The sequence below is a fragment of the Cydia amplana genome, chromosome 16, assembly GCF_948474715.1.
Source record: "Cydia amplana chromosome 16, ilCydAmpl1.1, whole genome shotgun sequence".
Classification (NCBI taxonomy): Eukaryota; Metazoa; Arthropoda; class Insecta; order Lepidoptera; family Tortricidae; genus Cydia; species Cydia amplana.
The window spans coordinates 14,039,567-14,059,865 of NC_086084.1; the positions used below are offsets into that span (position 1 = coordinate 14,039,567).

General features: G+C 42.4%; 2 protein-coding genes across 2 annotated transcripts in view; one reads left to right on the forward strand and one right to left on the reverse strand.

The window, feature by feature from the left end:
- Window positions 1-20,299, forward strand: part of LOC134655105 (probable protein BRICK1-B) — a 321,261-nt gene that overhangs the window by 297,575 nt on the left and 3,387 nt on the right. The gene's annotated exons all lie outside the window — the stretch shown is intronic.
- LOC134655109 (focadhesin) overlaps window positions 1-20,299 on the reverse strand; it is a 31,045-nt gene that overhangs the window by 9,464 nt on the left and 1,282 nt on the right. The window contains exons 3-12 of the mRNA XM_063510571.1: window positions 19,864-20,023; window positions 18,801-18,943; window positions 14,829-14,980; window positions 12,519-13,078; window positions 10,837-10,941; window positions 9,621-9,739; window positions 8,656-8,859; window positions 5,088-5,280; window positions 2,792-2,885; window positions 534-652 (exon numbers count right to left, since the gene is read on the reverse strand). Of these exons, the coding sequence (XP_063366641.1) occupies window positions 534-652; window positions 2,792-2,885; window positions 5,088-5,280; window positions 8,656-8,859; window positions 9,621-9,739; window positions 10,837-10,941; window positions 12,519-13,078; window positions 14,829-14,980; window positions 18,801-18,943; window positions 19,864-20,023 (1,849 nt within the window). The remainder of the gene's footprint in view (window positions 1-533; window positions 653-2,791; window positions 2,886-5,087; window positions 5,281-8,655; window positions 8,860-9,620; window positions 9,740-10,836; window positions 10,942-12,518; window positions 13,079-14,828; window positions 14,981-18,800; window positions 18,944-19,863; window positions 20,024-20,299) is intronic.

Consider the following 20,299-nt stretch of genomic DNA (forward strand, 5'->3'; position numbering starts at 1 on the left):
CTCCGAAAGCGGTGCCGTCATATAGCAACCGTCTCCATACAAATACTACGACATCCATATTTAGCCGTATTATTTAGTATGGAGACGGCCGCTATATGACAGCACCGCTATCCTAGGAAAACCGATCTTTATACTATCAATAACTCTTTGGTGAGATATAAAAACAGTGTAGTGTGTGTACTACGCCTTATATACCCACACACTATAGGGCAGGGCACACTATCCTGGCAGGGTCGCCATGTGACGTAAAGGAGAACTCGTTCATACTGAATACAGGTTTATTCTGTCTTAAATAACAAGTACAAGCCATTATATACTAAGCTATGCAAGTGTGTGTTAGGCGTAGTACAAACACTTCAACAAAGTGTACCAATATATTCATATGTATTTACAATTCTACACTAAAATATACTGAAATAAAATATGAATTTCGTAAAAAATTTGATATCATGAAATTGTATAAATGTAATTGTACTAATTGTAAAAGAGGCTTGTAAAAATAGTGATTTCAATGTAATTGAATCCAAACTTACTTGGTAAACGCCGCTCCGATACCCGCGCACTTCCCGCTCGATCAACTTGGTAGCCAACTGTACGACGCTCGGTAGCGCCCCTTGGTTCGTATACTTGAACACCTCTGGCCAGACCTCACCTACAAATTACACACATGTACAATCACCACACGGTATTGTTACACCATTTAGGGTCCTAGCTAAATTGGTTGTACCATACTTACGCTATGGAATGTCCAATAGGCATGATGACACATGTTGAATTTTATAACAAAATCTAGTAAAATAGATAGCAAACGAGCAATTTATCCTGAAATTTTCAAAATTTAAGTTTTTTTTTAACTTCCAAAAACGATAAAAGTAAGGGTACCATTCGATTCCTTAAATTGTATCCAAAAAAATATTGTATAGCAACTATATATATAAACGCAATATTTCACAGACAAAAACGCAATTTTCTTGTTTTGTCCATACTACAAGATGGGCTCCCATAGACCTTGACGTCACGTTCCCTTGTCGTTTTGTATAGGGCATTTCGTGAGTGAAGTGCGACTGTCGGCCTTTGACTACAATTTCTGACTTTTGTGTTACTTTAATGCAATGGGTCCCATATAGACATTTGATCCTACAAACAAACCCGATCGATTGATACCATAAATGAAAATTAGTCATGTAGCCTATTCCATACTCGTTAGATGAGTACCTACATACCTTTGAAAAAGCGCTGGTCTAGCGGTAACAGCGTGCGACTTTCAATCCGGAGGTCGCGGGTTCAAACCCCGGCTCGTACCAATGAGTTTTTCGGAGCTTATGTACGAAACATCATTTGATATTTACGAGGGCTGTTTGATAAGTACCCGTTTTCCAAATGTATTAATATCACGGGCCGAAAATATGTATACAATCGTTTTAAGCCATTTTTCAGAGGTGGGAAAATTTAAAAAAAAACAGCATTCTTTTGTTTTTTTCTCATTTGACAGCGATTCAGTGAAAGCGTGAACTTAAAATTGTGAAAATGGAGAAAGAGCAGTATCGGTCTGTAATTAGATTCTTGTTTTTGGAAGGAAAAACATGTGATGAAATAAAAGTAAGAATGCAAGCGGTTTACCATGAATGTGCTCCTTCTATGACAACCGTCAGATACTGGTTTAACGAGTTTAAGCGGGGGAGAACAACCGTCTTTGATGAGGATCGCCCAGGCCGCCCAATTGAGGTGACTACAGACGATATGGTTAAGAAAATTGAAAATATCGTTTTAGCCGACCGCCGAATTGAACTTCGAGAAATCGTTGATGCTGTAAATGTTCCAATCGAGCGGGTACAAAACATATTAGAAGAAAAATTGGGTATGAAGACAGTATCGGCGAGGTGGGTGCCGCGTTTACTCACGGAGGAGCAAAAACGGAACCGACTGACTACTTCGGAGCAGTGTTTGGCCGTGTTCAAACGTAACCCGAAGGAGTTTCTGCGTCGTTTCGTGACCGTGGACGAAACGTGGGTCACCACTACCCCCCGGAAATAAAAGGGCAGTCGAAGCAGTGGATTTTACCGGGTGAACCTGCGCGAAAGATAGCAAAAATCGTTCCATCGGCTGGAAAGGTCATGGCGATCGTTTTTTGGGATTCGCAGGGTATTATACATATTGAGTTCTTAGAAAAGGGGAAAACGATAACAGGGCAGTACTATGTCAATTTATTGGATGAATTTGACGCTGTGTTGAAGGACAAACGACCCCATTTAAAAAATAAAAAAGTACTGTTTCATCACGACAACGCACCAGCTCATTCGTCTAGAGTTGTGATGGCTAAATTAACACAATTACGCTACGCCCTATTGCCTCACCCGCCGTATTCTCCAGATTTGACCCCATGCGATTTATTTTTGTTTCCCAACCTGAAAAAATGGCTCGGTGGTAAGCGATTAGGATCAAATGACGAAGTCATTGCCGCCACAGAGGCCTATTTTAATGACTTTCCGAAATCATACTTTTTGGATGGTTTATTGAAGCTTCAATATAGGTGGAACAAGTGTATAGAGTTAAAAGGAGACTATGAAGAAAAATAAATGCATATAAACAAAAACAACTGATTATTTTTTTCATAAACGGGTACTTATCAAACAGCCCTCGTACCAGTCGCTTTTCGCAAAAAAGTACATAGTACTTGATAAAACTAGTTTGTAAATAATCAACAGGCGAAACGAATGGTCACCCTTTTTCTACGGTTCCACTGTTGACTTACAACAACAACATTACTGTTGTTGTTGTTGTATGTGCTTACAAGGTATGTAGTCCAGGACGTCTTCAGGACTCCTGGCCGCATCAGCAGGGGTCTTGCAGTAAGAGGCTGGCAGTTTCACCGTCCGTCTGTATATCTGCGAGCAATATGTATATACATCCAGAGTGAAAATAAACGTCACTAAAATACCAAACAGGCAGCACTTACAACAGTGGGTTTGTAACTTTGTACTATAGACACACATGGCCAGGGCTTTCAGCTACAATCGCCATAGTTCGCGTTATAAATATGTTGTTATATTGTAAATTTGTAATGTACCTTAGTTATGCCTTTAACCTGTCGAATCCCACAATATGACGTCACCATAAGCGTTCTGGCTCATATATGAGCCGTGGGAGCTGACAGATAATCCTCAGCTTGTATTGTATAGGGCCAAACAGGCAGCACTTATAACACTAGGTTGGCGGCGTCGCGCGGGTAAGATTATATAAGGGTGTCGTAATGTTGTATAAAGACGGCATACATACCTCAGGTATGTCTTTAAGCGTGTAATCCTCAAGCTTATAGTTTGACAGGGCCAGACAGGCGGCACCTATAACAGTAGGTTGGTGACTTTCAGCGACCAGTCTCCATAGTTCGCGCGCCGCCCCAGATATTACAATGTCGTTATATTATATAAAGACGTCATACATACCTCAGGTGTGTCTTTAAGCTTGTAATCCTCAAGCTTATAGTTTGATAGGGCCAGACAGGCGGCACCTACAACAGTAGGCTAGTGACTTTCAGCGACCAGTCTCCATAGTTCGCGCGCCGCCCCAGATATTACAATGTCGTTATATTGTATAAAGACGTCATACATACCTCAGGTATGTCTTTAAGCTTGTAATCCTCAAGCTTATAGTTTGACAGGGCCAGACAGGCGGCACCTATAACAGTAGGTTGGTGACTTTCAGCGACCAGTCTCCATAGTTCGCGCGCCGCCCCAGATATTACAATGTCGTTATATTGTATAAAGACGTCATACATACCTCAGGTATGTCTTTAAGCTTGTAATCCTCAAGCTTATAGTTTGACAGGGCCAGACAGGCGGCACCTATAACAGTAGGTTGGTGACTTTCAGCGACCAGTCTTTATAGTTCGCGCGCCGCCCCAGATAATACAATGTCGTTATATTGTATAAAGACGTCATACATACCTCAGGTATGTCTTTAAGCTTGTAATCCTCAAGCTTATAGTTTGATAGGGCCAGACAGGCGGCACCTATAACAGTAGGTTGGTGACTTTCAGCGACCAGTCTCCATAGTTCGCGCGCCGCCCCAGATATTACAATGTCGTTATATTGTATAAAGACGTCATACATACCTCAGGTATGTCTTTAAGCTTGTAATCCTCAAGCTTATAGTTTGATAGGGCCAGACAGGCGGCACCTATAACAGTAGGTTGGTGACTTTCAGCGACCAGTGTCCATAGTTCGCGCGCCGCCCCAGATATTACAATGTCGTTATATTGTATAAAGACGTCATACATACCTCAGGTATGTCTTTAAGCTTGTAATCCTCAAGCTTATAGTTTGATAGGGCCAGACAGGCGGCACCTATAACAGTAGGTTGGTGACTTTCAGCGACCAGTCTCCATAGTTCGCGCGCCGCCCCAGATATTACAATGTCGTTATATTGTATAAAGACGTCATACATACCTCAGGTATGTCTTTAAGCTTGTAATCCTCAAGCTTATAGTTTGATAGGGCCAGACAGGCGGCACCTATAACAGTAGGTTGGTGACTTTCAGCGACCAGTCTCCATAGTTCGCGCGCCGCCCCAGATATTACAATGTCGTTATATTGTATAAAGACGTCATACATACCTCAGGTATGTCTTTAAGCTTGTAATCCTCAAGCTTATAGTTTGACAGGGCCAGACAGGCGGCACCTATAACAGTAGGCTAGTGACTTTCAGCGACCAGTCTCCATAGTTCGCGCGCCGCCCCAGATATTACAATGTCGTTATATTGTATAAAGACGTCATACATACCTCAGGTATGTCTTTAATTCAAATAATTTATTTCAGAATAAAATTCCATAAAACATACACAACAAAATTAAAATTAACTAAAATATAATTTAATAAGTTAGTAACATTAAAAATACTTAAAACTATGTTAGTATACAAGAAACAAACTACTTATTTAAGCTTGTAATCCTCAAGCTTATAGTTTGATAGGGCCAGACAGGCGGCACCTATAACAGTAGGTTGGTGACTTTCAGCGACCAGTCTCCATAGTTCGCGCGCCGCCCCAGATATTACAATGTCGTTATATTGTATAAAGACGTCATACATACCTCAGGTATGTCTTTAAGCTTGTAATCCTCAAGCTTATAGTTTGATAGGGCCAGACAGGCGGCACCTATAACAGTAGGTTGGTGACTTTCAGCGACCAGTCTCCATAGTTCGCGCGCCGCCTCGGATATGAGGGTGTCGTATTCCGGAGTGGATACTCGGAGGCCGGGGATTTCGGATAAGAGTTCGCATAGACTGAAATCATATTGACAAAAAAAAGTGTAATAATATGACAGACTAAGGGCTCATTTAGACGGCGCGCGAACTCGTATACGATTTTAGTTAAATTGCGGAGCATTGAGGTTACATCAATTCAGCCGACCGATCAAATGACGCAATGTAATGAAACTCGCATGCGAGTTCTCGCACCGTCTAAATGAGCCCTTAAGTATGGCAGTAATTAAACCAAAAAAGACACGTTCAATTTGATATTGGGTATTTAGATCAGAATCAGAATCAGAATCAGAATCAGATCATTTATTTGCTTTTCACATATAAATACATGCAAATATAGTTATAAAATATACTCTAAGGTACTTACATGCTAAAATTGCTTATTCTGAGGTTGAGGTGAGATATTTTAGATTACCTAGTGAAATTGCTCAATTCTGTAACTATGAATTGGTTACAATGTATATGAGTCGCTTAACTGCAAACTCGGGTAAATCCATCTGTCAGACCATGCGATTCCACCCGCCATCCTAACGCTCACGATTTTGGTATTAAGAAAAGGTGATAGGGTAGATCAGTGGTTCCTAACCTTTTCAGTCCGGTCACCCCTATGACTAACTAGGGAACCTGATTTTACCCCTCCTCCCAATGTTAAAAAAAAAAAAAAACGTGTACGTTTGTTGTATTGATATATTAGGTTAGCTTATTACCCCCGTAAAATACCAGTTTTACCCCCACGGGGGTAATTACCCCCAGGTTAGGAACCACTGGGGTAGATATTTGCTGAGAGGGTCGAATAGATTTATACGAATTTGAAGTTAAGCGACACATATGTAAAACTTGGTAAAACCTATAAATAATATTTACTTATCTTAATAAATATTAAACAAAGTATTTTTTAGATTTACCGCTCCCCCCATTTACCGCTGTGACGTTTCAAAATTTTTTTTTTATTCTTCATCATCGTATGCAGCTTTCGGCCTCTAGGCCTCATCTTAACTGAGCAGTTTAGTAACTGTAAATACCTCTGTCTGGCTATAAACTCACGCGATCTGAACCTGTGTCCTTGTATCCGGTCTCAGTTTATGTTTGAGCGCCTGCCACGCGCTAGGTGGCGCCACCGCCGCCCCTCGCCACAGAGCTGCCAACGCTGCCAACGCTGCCGCTGCTGCCAACGCGCTGCTTTATAGTGTGAGATATTGGCTATATACTCACGCGATCTGAACCTGTGTCCTTGTATCCGGTCTCAGTTTATGTTTGAGCGCCTGCCACGCGCTAGGTGGCGCCACCGCCGCCCCTCGCCACAGAGCTGCCAACGCTGCCAACGCTGCCGCTGCTGCCAACGCGCTGCTTTATAGTGTGAGATATTGGCTATATACTCACGCGATCTGAACCTGTGTCCTTGTATCCGGTCTCAGTTTATGTTTGAGCGCCTGCCACGCGCTAGGTGGCGCCACCGCCGCCCCTCGCCACAGAGCTGCCAACGCTGCCAACGCTGCCGCTGCTGCCAACGCGCTGCTTTATAGTGTGAGATATTGGCTATATACTCACGCGATCTGAACCTGTGTCCTTGTATCCGGTCTCAGTTTATGTTTGAGCGCCTGCCACGCGCTAGGTGGCGCCACCGCCGCCCCTCGCCACAGAGCTGCCAACGCTGCCAACGCTGCCGCTGCTGCCAACTCGCTGCTTTATAGTGTGAGATATTGGCTATATACTCACGCGATCTGAACCTGTGTCCTTGTATCCGGTCTCAGTTTATGTTTGAGCGCCTGCCACGCGCTAGGTGGCGCCACCGCCGCCCCTCGCCACAGAGCTGCCAACGCTGCCAACGCTGCCGCTGCTGCCAACGCGCTGCTTTATAGTGTGAGATATTGGCTATATACTCACGCGATCTGAACCTGTGTCCTTGTATCCGGTCTCAGTTTATGTTTGAGCGCCTGCCACGCGCTAGGTGGCGCCACCGCCGCCCCTCGCCACAGAGCTGCCAACGCTGCCAACGCTGCCGCTGCTGCCAACGCGCTGCTTTATAGTGTGAGATATTGGCTATATACTCACGCGATCTGAACCTGTGTCCTTGTATCCGGTCTCAGTTTATGTTTGAGCGCCTGCCACGCGCTAGGTGGCGCCACCGCCGCCCCTCGCCACAGAGCTGCCAACGCTGCCAACGCTGCCGCTGCTGCCAACGCGCTGCTTTATAGTGTGAGATATTGGCTATATACTCACGCGATCTGAACCTGTGTCCTTGTATCCGGTCTCAGTTTATGTTTGAGCGCCTGCCACGCGCTAGGTGGCGCCACCGCCGCCCCTCGCCACAGAGCTGCCAACGCTGCCAACGCTGCCGCTGCTGCCAACGCGCTGCTTTATAGTGTGAGATATTGGCTATATACTCACGCGATCTGAACCTGTGTCCTTGTATCCGGTCTCAGTTTATGTTTGAGCGCCTGCCACGCGCTAGGTGGCGCCACCGCCGCCCCTCGCCACAGAGCTGCCAACGCTGCCAACGCTGCCGCTGCTGCCAACTCGCTGCTTTATAGTGTGAGATATTGGCTATATACTCACGCGATCTGAACCTGTGTCCTTGTATCCGGTCTCAGTTTATGTTTGAGCGCCTGCCACGCGCTAGGTGGCGCCACCGCCGCCCCTCGCCACAGAGCTGCCAACGCTGCCAACGCTGCCGCTGCTGCCAACTCGCTGCTTTATAGTGTGAGATATTGGCTATATACTCACGCGATCTGAACCTGTGTCCTTGTATCCGGTCTCAGTTTATGTTTGAGCGCCTGCCACGCGCTAGGTGGCGCCACCGCCGCCCCTCGCCACAGAGCTGCCAACGCTGCCAACGCTGCCGCTGCTGCCAACGCGCTGCTTTATAGTGTGAGATATTGGCTATATACTCACGCGATCTGAACCTGTGTCCTTGTATCCGGTCTCAGTTTATGTTTGAGCGCCTGCCACGCGCTAGGTGGCGCCACCGCCGCCCCTCGCCACAGAGCTGCCAACGCTGCCAACGCTGCCGCTGCTGCCAACGCGCTGCTTTATAGTGTGAGATATTGGCTATATACTCACGCGATCTGAACCTGTGTCCTTGTATCCGGTCTCAGTTTATGTTTGAGCGCCTGCCACGCGCTAGGTGGCGCCACCGCCGCCCCTCGCCACAGAGCTGCCAACGCTGCCAACGCTGCCGCTGCTGCCAACGCGCTGCTTTATAGTGTGAGATATTGGCTATATACTCACGCGATCTGAACCTGTGTCCTTGTATCCGGTCTCAGTTTATGTTTGAGCGCCTGCCACGCGCTAGGTGGCGCCACCGCCGCCCCTCGCCACAGAGCTGCCAACGCTGCCAACGCTGCCGCTGCTGCCAACGCGCTGCTTTATAGTGTGAGATATTGGCTATATACTCACGCGATCTGAACCTGTGTCCTTGTATCCGGTCTCAGTTTATGTTTGAGCGCCTGCCACGCGCTAGGTGGCGCCACCGCCGCCCCTCGCCACAGAGCTGCCAACGCTGCCAACGCTGCCGCTGCTGCCAACGCGCTGCTTTTGTCCGTACAGCGGTTCAGGGTCGATGAGATCACGGAGACCAACTCTAGGCCGTGGGATGATGCCCTGGACATAAATATAAAATCACTAGCTTTTGCCCGCGACTCCGTGTGCGTGGAATCAGTGACAGCAGCTAAGTAAGTACAGCGCCTGGATAATGCTAATAGATTGCATTCAATTTGCGGATTGCTTACATCAATTATTAGGAACTCTTTCAATTCCGATTTCCGACATAAAAACTAGCCTTCTCCGGGACTAATACTATCTCTGTGCCAAATTTCAACTAAATCGGTTCAGTGGGTTAAGCGTGAAAGAGGTAACAGGCAGACAGACAAACAGACAGACACACTTTCGCATTTATAATATTAGTATGGATATAAAATGCTTGAATAAATTTTATAAATAAAAATCCCTGGAACTGGATTTAAAAAGTAGATGTTTTGATGCCGTTGAGAATTAGTACACAAACAACAACAAAATCCTAAAACATGGAATTTTTACCCCCTACCTACCCCATAAACTAGGGTATGGAAGTTCTATGAGACTTCCGCAAATTTTGATGCTAGAGGTTTGAAAATTGATATAGGGACTCCTTAAATAATATATAAAAAAATAGGTACCTACATATTTCAGGATGCACCCCCACCCTATAAATTCGCATTTTTTTCTACTCTCATGGCGACCCTGACAAGATTAGACGAACCACTGTTATTGAATTGTATTAGGTATGAATATATTAAGCGACTATGAATTTTATTAATGCCATACGACTAAATAAATAAACTGAATTGTAAACCTTATTTGAAAAGACATAAGGTATATCTTACCTGATCTCACATATCCGCTTGACCGCTATAGCCCTCGCTAGCTCCACCTCCCACTTTAGATCGTCTGGTCTGCTGGTGGTTTCCACTAGCAGTTCCTTTAGGTACGGGAAACAACGCGACTGAAATAGATGAGAAGCTTCAAAAAACTGCGACGCAAAATTTATGTATTGAAGGAAAAATGAAAAAAAGTCATCGCTTCGGACAAGTTTCGAACTTGCAACCTTTCGGAAGACCGGTCCGATCGCTCTTACCAACTGAGCTGATTTGTTAGACCTGTACCCCAGAAGCATAAAAGTGTTGTAGTAATTCACCGAATCGCAATCGAATTGTGTCTCAATAGTTTTTTTTTCTAGTGGCTATAAGTTTTAGTCGCATTTCACCTCGATCGTGCATTTAACTTTCGCGTTATGACTCAATCGTTTATTATTTTAGTCGCATTTCACCTCGATCGTGTATTGTATTGGCGACGTGATTCAACGCAACAGTATGAAGATTGAGTAGATTGTCCCAAACAAACGTCGATCGCGGGGAAATGCGTCTACGGTAAAATACTACACAAAAAAATTAAAACTACGAATTAATTATACTAAAGCTACGCGAAAAAGTGCGTCAAGTAAAAATCCAAAGTTCCGTTCTTTTTCGTTTACCTTGGGGAGGCGCATAGCTGTGTGGATCAACTATTTCTTGTTGTTATTCTGTCCGGTCAGCCAAGAGACAATAGTAGCATAGTTTGTTAGAAGACACCTTCTTCTGACACGCTTGGAAGACGACCCTCAATGGAAAGGGTTTATAAGTATCACAAAAAAGCGTGTTTAGTGAATTTAAATGCCTAAAAAATCAGGTTTTAAAGAGCGACCCAGGAGAACGTAACTATGGCAACGAGTGACAAGAAAAAGTTGATTCACCCGGCTACATCTGCCGTGAGAACACTCCATTCACGGCAGTGGAGTCCCGAGTTACACTGAGGGATTTTCGTTTAATTAAAAAAAAATGTTACCTATGTCGCTCGCATACATATAGCTGGTCAAGCAAGTCTTGTCAGTAAAAAAGGCGCGAAATTCAAATTTTCTATGGGACGATATCCCTTCGCGCCTACATTTTTTAAATTTGCCGCCTTTTACTACTAACAAGATCTGCTTGACCAGCTATATCTAGTCGGTAAAAATTAGTTTTGCGGAGAATAATTTAAAATGTGTGTATTTGGTGTTGACTGTACCTGTGTTTCAGCCAAGCTAGTGTAGAGCATGATGAGAAACGATGTCGGCACTCCCTTGCTCGCCTTAAGCTTGTTTAGTATAGACACTATAGTTGGCACGTTTTCCTGAAAAAAGTACAATGTGATCAAACCATAGATGGTAGGATCCTAATAGATGTAGTCTACGCGTGCGTCCGTGAGGGACAAAACATAGGCAATGCGACACTATGATTGGTCGAATTTATTTGTTGCCCACCATAATCCATACTAATTTATGGCGGGGAATAAAAAAAGTGAGAAGTGAGACTGTGACAAGGACAAACAATAAATAATAGCGCTTTCGCTGCTACTCCTACTGAAAGATACATAAGACTATCCCGTTCGGTCATTTCCCCCACCTACCTAGATATAGTGGGGACACCCGACCGGAAATAGGCGGGCTATAAATCGCTTGTTTCATTCATTCCCAATTCCCTAGAGTTGGACCTGCGGGTTACTGAGGAAACACGAAAACCGAAATTTTGTTAGCTGCCTCTCTTATCGTTCGAACATGCAAGACTGATAGAGAGGAAAATGACGAAATTTAGATTTTCGTGTTTCGCGGTAGACCCTCTGTCACCTCAATTCTTGTTCTGTAGAACAGGAGTACATCGCATAGCCTAATGCAGATGGCGCTAAAATGAAACTTATCTGAATAGATGAATTAAGAGGAAAGGGAACTACCGCTTCCCCATACAAACGTAGTCCTCATTTTCCTCTCTGGCTGTATCGCCTTGTGACAGACAGACAGTGGTGTCTTCGTAATAGGGTCCCGTTTTAATCCTTTGGGTACGGAACCCTAAAAAACCGACCAAGTGCGAGTCGGACTCGCGCACGGAGGGTTCCGCACCATCAACAAAAAATAGAGCAAAACAAGCAAAAAAACGGTCAACCATCCAAGTACTGACCCCGCCCGACGTTGCTTAACTTCGGTCAAAAATCACGTTTGTTGTATGGGAGCCCCACTTAAATCTTTATTTTATTCTGTTTTTAGCATTTGTTGTTATAGCGGCAACAGAAATACATCATCTGTGAAAATTTCAACTGTCTAGCTATCACGGTTCGTGAGATACAGCCTGGTGACAGACGGGCGGACGGACGGACGGACAGCGGAGTCTTAGTAATAGGGTCCCGTTTTTACCCTTTGGGTACGGAACCCTAAAAATAGAGCAAAAAATCGTGTTTGTTGTATGGGAGCCCCCCTTAAATATTTATTTTATTTTATTTTTAGTATTTGTTGTTACAGCGGCAACAGAAATACATCATCTGTGAAAATTTCAACTGTCTAGCTATCACGGTTCGTGAGATACAGCCTGGTGACAGACGGACGGACGGACGGACAGCGGAGTCTTAGTAATAGGGTCCCGTTTTTACCCTTTGGGTACGGAACCCTAAAAATAGAGCAAAAAAATCGTGTTTGTTGTATGGGAGCCCCCCTTAAATATTTATTTTATTTTATTTTTAGCATTTGTTGTTATAGCGGCAACAGCGATACATCATTTGTGAAAATTTCAACTGTCTAGCTATCGCGGTTCGTGAGATACAGCCTGGTGACAGACGGACGGATGGACAGCGAAGTCTTAGTACCTAATAGAGTCCCGTTTTTTACCCTTTGGGTACGGAACCCTAAAAAAGGAAACCTTTTTTGCCAAAGTGTCTCTTACCTTCGTGTTTGCCATCAGCGGCAAAGCTTTCAAACACTCCAATTTCACCCTCGGCGACGCATCATTCGCTATCTTATACAACAGCACAGGCAACAACTGCACCGAAACCTCCTTCCAACCACCAACCAACCCCACCACAATCCTCAACGACTTTAAAACTATATCCTCACACCAATCTTGTCTATTCTCCATAATCAAACCGAAGAAAAACGGCGACAGTTCCATTTTCAAATCTTCGCCCACAGATTCGAAAGAATCTAGCCACGCGTTCATTTTTCCCGCGTCATCTCTTAAGCGCTCCCAAGCCTCATGGATTTTAAAAATGATAAACAACTGGCGATCTGTATTAAGTAAATGTTGGAACGTGTGGTTGGCTCTTAAATTTGAAAGATATAACCTAGAGTCTTGTTTAGTGTTTTGGTGGATTTCTAGAATTTTCGAGGCGGTTTTTAGGGCGGAGGCGGTGAGGTGCGACGGTAGGTGCAGCCATTGGAGGGATAATGACACGAATGTGCTTAGAGATAAGGTCGAAACTTCGTATTTGCTTATTATGTTGAGACCTGAAAAATATAATTAATTATATTTTAAGAAATAAAAAATTAAATATTTAGATACCTATCTCTATGGTTAGAAATTGCTTCGTCAGATAGAGAGAGAGAGTACAAGTTATAGCTCCTATTATGGGCCATTTTATTTAGAGTTGTCCCCTACACTTTTTTTTTTCAAAATTGGGATTTTTTATGTTATTTCTACTCAGAATCATGAGCTCTTTTGATCCTATTAGGGGAAAAAAAGTGTTCCAAAATTTCCACACATTTTTAGATCTTTCCATCCCGTGACCGCCATACAAAGTCTATGAAAAATGGTAACGGAATGGGAAAAAACCTTGGTACACTTTTTTCCACCTATGAGGATAGAAAAAGAGCTCGTGATTCTGAGTAGAAATAACATAGAAGTTCACAAATTAAAAAAAAAGTGAAGGGGACAACTTTAAATAAAATGGCCCTTATACTCATAGAGAGAGGAAGAGAAAGAGAGATAGAGAGAGTACAAGTTATAGCTCCTATTATACTCAATATCTGGGTGACCGAGCTTCGCTCGGAAAACATATAATAACTCGGAAATGCGCGTTTTCCCAGAGATAAGACCTAGCTAGATCGATTTTTCGCCCCCGAAAACCCCTATATACCAAATTTCATCGAAATCGTTAGAGCCGTTTCCGAGATCCCCGAAATATATATATATATATATATATATATATATATATATATATATATATATATATATATATACATATATATATATAAATAAATAGATAAACAAGAATTGCTCGTTTAAAGGTATTAGATAGAGAGAGGAAGAGAAAGAGAGATAAATAGAGAGAGAGAGAGAGTACAAGTTATAGCTCCTATTCATAGACTAGGAATCCTCTAGACGGAGTTTAGAGCAATTATTTCATGAAACCGATGCTGCCAAAAATACGGGGGTGCGGGGGGACGAGGTGAGCGAATCCCGCGCCGTGATTGGTCCGTTCAAAGACACGGACCAATCTCGGCACGAGATTGACTCGAAGATGGAGTTAAAACTACCGTATAAGTGGCAGAGGGGGTAGCGTTACTATGCTCAGTCTAGAGGATGTCTTGTCTGTGCTCCTATTATACTCGTAGAGGGAGGAAGAGAAAGAAAGATAGATAGAGCGAGAGCACAAGTTACAGAACTCCTATTATACTCATAGAGAGAGAAAGAGATAGAGAGATAGAGAGAGAGTACAAGTTATAGCTCCTATTATACTCATAGAGAGAGGAAGAGAAAGAGAGATAGAGAGAGAGTACAAGTTATAGCTCCTATTATACTCATAGAGAGCGAAAGAGATAGAGAGATAGAGAGAGAGTACAAGTTATAGCTCCGACCGGTCTGGCCTAGTGGGTAGTGACCCTGCCTGTGAAGCCGCGGTCCTGGGTTCGAATCCCAGTAAGGGCATTTATTTGTGTGAGCACAGATATTTGTTCCTGAGTCATGGTTGTTTTCTATGTATTTAAGTATTTGTATATTATATATATCGTTGTCTGAGTACCCACAACACAAGCTTTCTTGAGCTTACCGTGGGGCTTAGTCAATTTGTGTAATAATGTCCTATAATATTTATTTATTTTATTTATTTATTTATTTATAGCTTCTATTATACTCATAGAGAGAGGAAGAGAAAGAGAGTACAAGTTATAGCTCCTATCATACTCATAGAGAGAGGAAGAGAGAGAGAGAGAGAGAGAGAGAGAGAGAGAGAGAGAGAGAGAGAGAGATTATACTCACACAAGTTGCAGAGCGAGTGCAAGTGTAGTGCAGAACTGCGAGGCAAGTCCCGTGCTAGTAACGTCACGGTGAGGCCGGCACATGCGCGTAGCCCCGGGGAGTCCGTTGCGAAGCCCCGCTCTATTACTGTGTAGCATGATCGAGGGTCGCGGCTAAAAGAAAATATTTAATTACTACATAGCATAAAACAAACAAACGCGGCGAAAAAAGCGCTGGTGGCCTAGCGGTAAGAGCGTGGACTTGCAATCCGGAGGTCGCGGGTTCGAACCCCGGCTCGTACCAATGAATTTTTCGGAATATATGTACGAAATATCATTTGATATTTTACCAGTCGCTTTTCGGTGAAGGAAAACATCGTGAGGAAACCGGACTAATCCCAATACGGGCCTAGTTTACCCTCTGGGTTGGAAGGCCAGATGGCAGTCGCTTTCGTAAAAACTAGTGCCCACGCCAATTACTGGGATTAGTTGCCAAGCGGACCCCAGGCTCCCATGAGCCGTGGCAAAACGCCGGGACAACGCGAGGAAGATGATGATAGTATAAAACAAAGTCGCTTCCCGCTGTCTGTCTATCCCTATGTATGCTTAGATCTTTAAAACTACGCAACGGATTTTGATGATTTTAATAGATAGTGTGATTCAAGAGGAAGGTTTATGTATAATTTGTTAACCCGTGCGAAGCCGGGGCGGGTCGCTAGTTTATGTTATAAGCATGAAAGGAATAAGGTAAGAAATTATTTTCGTAGTAAGAGCAGGGGGGTTTCACTCCGCAGTTTAGGTACATTTGGCCGGCGCGCCCATCGGACAGGCGTATAGCAGTGGGCTGCCGCTCGGCGCGCACGATGGTCGTGTCACGTGGCGCTCGCGCAAAATTGAAAATACACAATGGCTTCGAAACTTACTTCCGCGAGAATCAGACATGCTATCTTCGGATAAAAAATGTATGTTTACATAATCAACGTTTGTAATTCCTACATATTTATCTTTAAAACAATAAATCAGTGGGTATAGGTATAAAAACTTGTCAAGTGATAACCCCGTGCCGACACTCACAGCTCGGTCATAAAACTGCGGCGCGCAAAGGAGATTCACGGTTCGTGCGCGGTTATAAGTTTCAATTTTGCTTGCAGGCGGCGATATAGGTGTAATTTTATACCTAAACCTGACTTTTGTGAAGGAGTGAATTTTCTGTACGGTAGTACTATTAGTTATTCTGTGGTAAGAGTAAGGATGAGGCAACTAATTTTTAGTGTCCGACCGAAGGTTCGGTTTCGGTTTCGGTTTCGGCCAGTTTCGGCCAAAAAATAATGTTTCGGCCGTAGTTTCGGTTTCGGCCAAAAAACGGCCGAAACTTTCGGCCGGGCCGAAACATACGCATTGGTACTTCGTTCTATGAAACTAAACTATGTGACAAAGACCAAAAGTTGTGGAACAAGTAGGACAACAATATTAATACATATACTGATTTATGTATACAGAAATTAATCGGTTTATTATTAAACACAATTCCACTAATGATGGGGCCACTGAACGGTCGACGCAGTCTTAAGAGGCTGTCAATACCTAAAACGCGCACACTGTCTAATTGTATCGTAGTAAATGAGATAGCACTGTAGCATGTTACTGGGCCTGGGCAAGGGAATAATAAGAAAACTCATCATCTTCCTCGCGTTATCCCAGCATTTTGGCCACGGCTCATGGGAGCATGGGGTTCACTTGACAACTAAGCCCAAGAATTGGCGTCGGCACTATTTTTTACAAAAGCGACTGCCATCAGACTGACCTTCCAATCCAGAGGGTAAACTAGACTTTATCGGGCTAGTACGGCTTCCTCAATGGTAAATATCAAATGATATTTCGTACATAAGTTCCGAAAAACTCATTGGTACGAGCCGGGGTTTGTAGTGTTTGTACCTGCAACCTTTGGATTGAAAGTCGCACGCTCTTACTCACCGCTAGGCCACCAGCGCTCAATGTGGATTATTTGTGTAATATTACTCGTTAGCGGTTTAGGTATAAGTAAATGTTTTGACAAATTGATTTTAATTTCAGACCCATAAGTCAAGAAATAAAGACATTAGACACGTTTAATGGTGATTTTAAGACCAATCTTTGCAATTATTTTCTATCGAGTCGATGTCGTTCAATCGTGTATCGAGTGCGGCCACGGTCTTAAAATATAATAAATATGAACATAGGTATAAATATATTTTTTGCTTTACTAAATCAAATAGTTTTTCTTAAAAGGGGCTACCTGCGGTTTTCATAGATTTTTGACAGGTTTTGAATCGTACTTATCTCCTACTTTTGCACTACAGATAGATTTTTATAAGACAATCGGTTCTTCAATCTTTATCTCCATTATTGTCTACCGGATTTTGAAAGAAATGGATACTATTTTATGATTTTTTTAAACATTGTCTAAAAGAACACTTTTTTCGTATCTAGATTGCTGTGAAGGATATTACTTATACGAAATCTACATATTTGGGTTCGTCTTTGACGTGACGGTTTTAATTTTGAACGAATTAACACAAAAGTTATGGCCAGAAAACCAGTTTATATTGCTTAAAGCCGTTGCTGTTAATATGATAAGCTACAAAAAACATAAGAAAACTAAGGGATCCAGATCGAAGGTCATTGGCGTGGCGGAACCCCTTAAGTAACATCGATTTCAAGGACATTGGGTGTTGACAGCCCCTTAATATGAGTTTAAAAGCGATTTTATGACATTTTTTCAACTATTTTAACAAATCTTCAAAAGTTTCGGTTTCGGTTTCGGTTTCGGCCGAAACTAGAGCCAAAGCCGAACATTCGGTTTCGGTTTCGGCAAAAAAACATGTTTCGGTCGGACACTACTAATTTTATTAAACTAGAAAAAACAATAGGATGTATGAAAGTTAAATTTGAGCGTTATCCCTTGTGTTAATAGAGTATAGTGTAAGTGTAATTTCTGATTTAACAGTAGTCGACAAATCTGTAAAGAAAAGCCCTTTAAAATACAGGAACTGGCCCCTATTTTTTATGAAAATAAATATGAATTAAAACAATATTGTAGTGGCCAATCATCAAAGGAGGGTCTTTAACTCTTTATTATATTTATTTAAAAATTGGATTTTTGTATGATATATCGCCTCGGATCACCTGATGGTGAGCGATTACCGCCGCCCATGGACACCCGCAACACCAGAGGGGTTGCAAGTGCGTTGCCGGCCTTTAAGATGGGAGTACGCTCTTTTCTTGAAGGTTTGATCAGGCAACATGGGCCTTATGACAGTTATGACCAAGTCTAAAGGGGCCCACTGATTAACAGTCTGCCGGACGGTATCGGCCTGTCAGTTGTTCAGAGCTGTCAACTTTTTGTTCTAACTGACAGGCCTATACCGTCCGGCGGACTGTTAATCAGTGGGCCCCTTTATGGTCTAAGATCTAGCCACGTAAATAGGTATGCAATTTATAGAGCAACAAAATCCCTATGCCATACTATCATTATTAATTAATCCGGGCGCCTGGCAGCTGTCTAGCGGTGGGTGTGGGAGTGGATGGGCAACAAAGTGGTTGTAAAATCAATTGAAGGTGTGCAATTTATAGAGCTCTGTGTTTGGTGTGATATAATAGCTAATTATGTATTTAATTCAAATATAACAACGCCAGGCGTTTTATTTGGGGGAAAAGTAGTGTCAGGTGATAAAAATCGATAAAAATACACAATTACTTGTGCGCCTGTAGGAAGATCACGAGCAAATTGCACCTGACTCACAATCTATGCGTAAAGCAATTGTGAGTACTTCCTGCAGGCGCACAAAGTGATTGTGTATTTTCATTTATAATTATTAATTATAAATGAAAATTATTAATTAATAATGATAGTATGGCATACTAACTAGAGGGATTTCGTTGCTCTATAAATTGCATACCTATTTACGTGGCTAGCTCTCCGGCTATTACCCTAAAACCCTATAATAAATCTTACCCGTTAGCAACCAGCTCATTGGCGACCCTAGCTAGCAGGGGCAGCAGCGCCATCACGTGATTATTCCGCTGCCGGTAGATGGCGTTGTCAGCGACGGCGGAGTACGCCGAAAACGCGCTCTCCACCAATTTAGGATTGTTGAACTGTTGAATAGGGATGTTTCCTGTACTTAAAATAAATTATTTCAAACCGTGCACGAAATAAAGCACCAGATAATTATTAGAAAAACATAGACAGCAGCTATTTTTAAACACAATTTGTATTTAATAAATCGGATTGAAATATAAAAAGTAGGTGAGTTTACCGTGACGTCACTACATTCGTTTTCATATAAATTCCATATTAACAAATCGTTTTGACAGTTCTAAAAAAGAAGCTGATTTGACTAGTAGGAATGTAGCCTATTGTAAATGAATAATGAAGGGAATTAAAAAAAGACTTAAAGCAATAAAACTATGCATCTTCGAGTTCAACTGTAACAATGATCTTGGAAATTATTCATAAATTGTACCTGCACCTGTTATATACCTAGCAATAAGACTGTTTATTTGTCAACATCTCATACGAATTTGCATTTTTTTCTATTGATATAGTGGTTATTATTACTTATTTTTCGTCAGGTGACAAGCAAAACTCACTAATTACTATAAAATATTTAAACAAAAATCAACCTTCTTTTCGTACTAATATGGTTCACTATGGCTATGAACTTGTGGAGGTACTTAGTGACTTTTGCTTGTCACCTGACGATAATTACTTTACTCTTTGGTACCTTACCTGTAAAACCTTAAACTGTATATTCATAATCTGAGGACCTGCCGCGAAAAACGAAATTCGGAATTTAATTATCTGCCTCACTTTCGCTTGAATATGCGAGAATGATAGAGAGGCAGATAAAGACATTTTGAATTTCGCTTCTAATTTAGTGTTTCAACGTGTTTTTAAGTAGTCTGCCTTAGAAGTACTTATGGTCAAAGGCGCTTTCAAAGTTTGCATATACTCAAGAAATACCTTAGTAACTTTTTTTATACGACATCTATAAATGGCGTAACAAAGGACGTACCTGTTGACAACTAATACAGGCCAACAGCAAGTCATTTTGTGCCTGTGAGTTCGGCAAGCTCAGTAACAGCTGCCAGGGGCGAAGTGAACACTGCCGCTGGGGGTTGCAGGTCAGCCACAGAAAGACTGGCCGGAGCAGTTCAAGGCTGTTTGATGATACCCTGCAGAAGAGAATCTAATCAGACAGTTGCATTTTCATTTTATTATATTCATTGACACTCTCTGAGGACATTTTCTATTCTTCATTTAATAAATGCTTCCATACTTCTTCCAACTAAATACATTTTAATAATTTATTGATTTACAAGAATGTAGTACACAAAACAAGTTTTTACAATATAAAAATGTCCAATACATTAACACATATTTTTAAGTAAGGAGATATTTATTACACACTTGTCAATTATCAGAATTCCAACATAAATACAACATTGGAT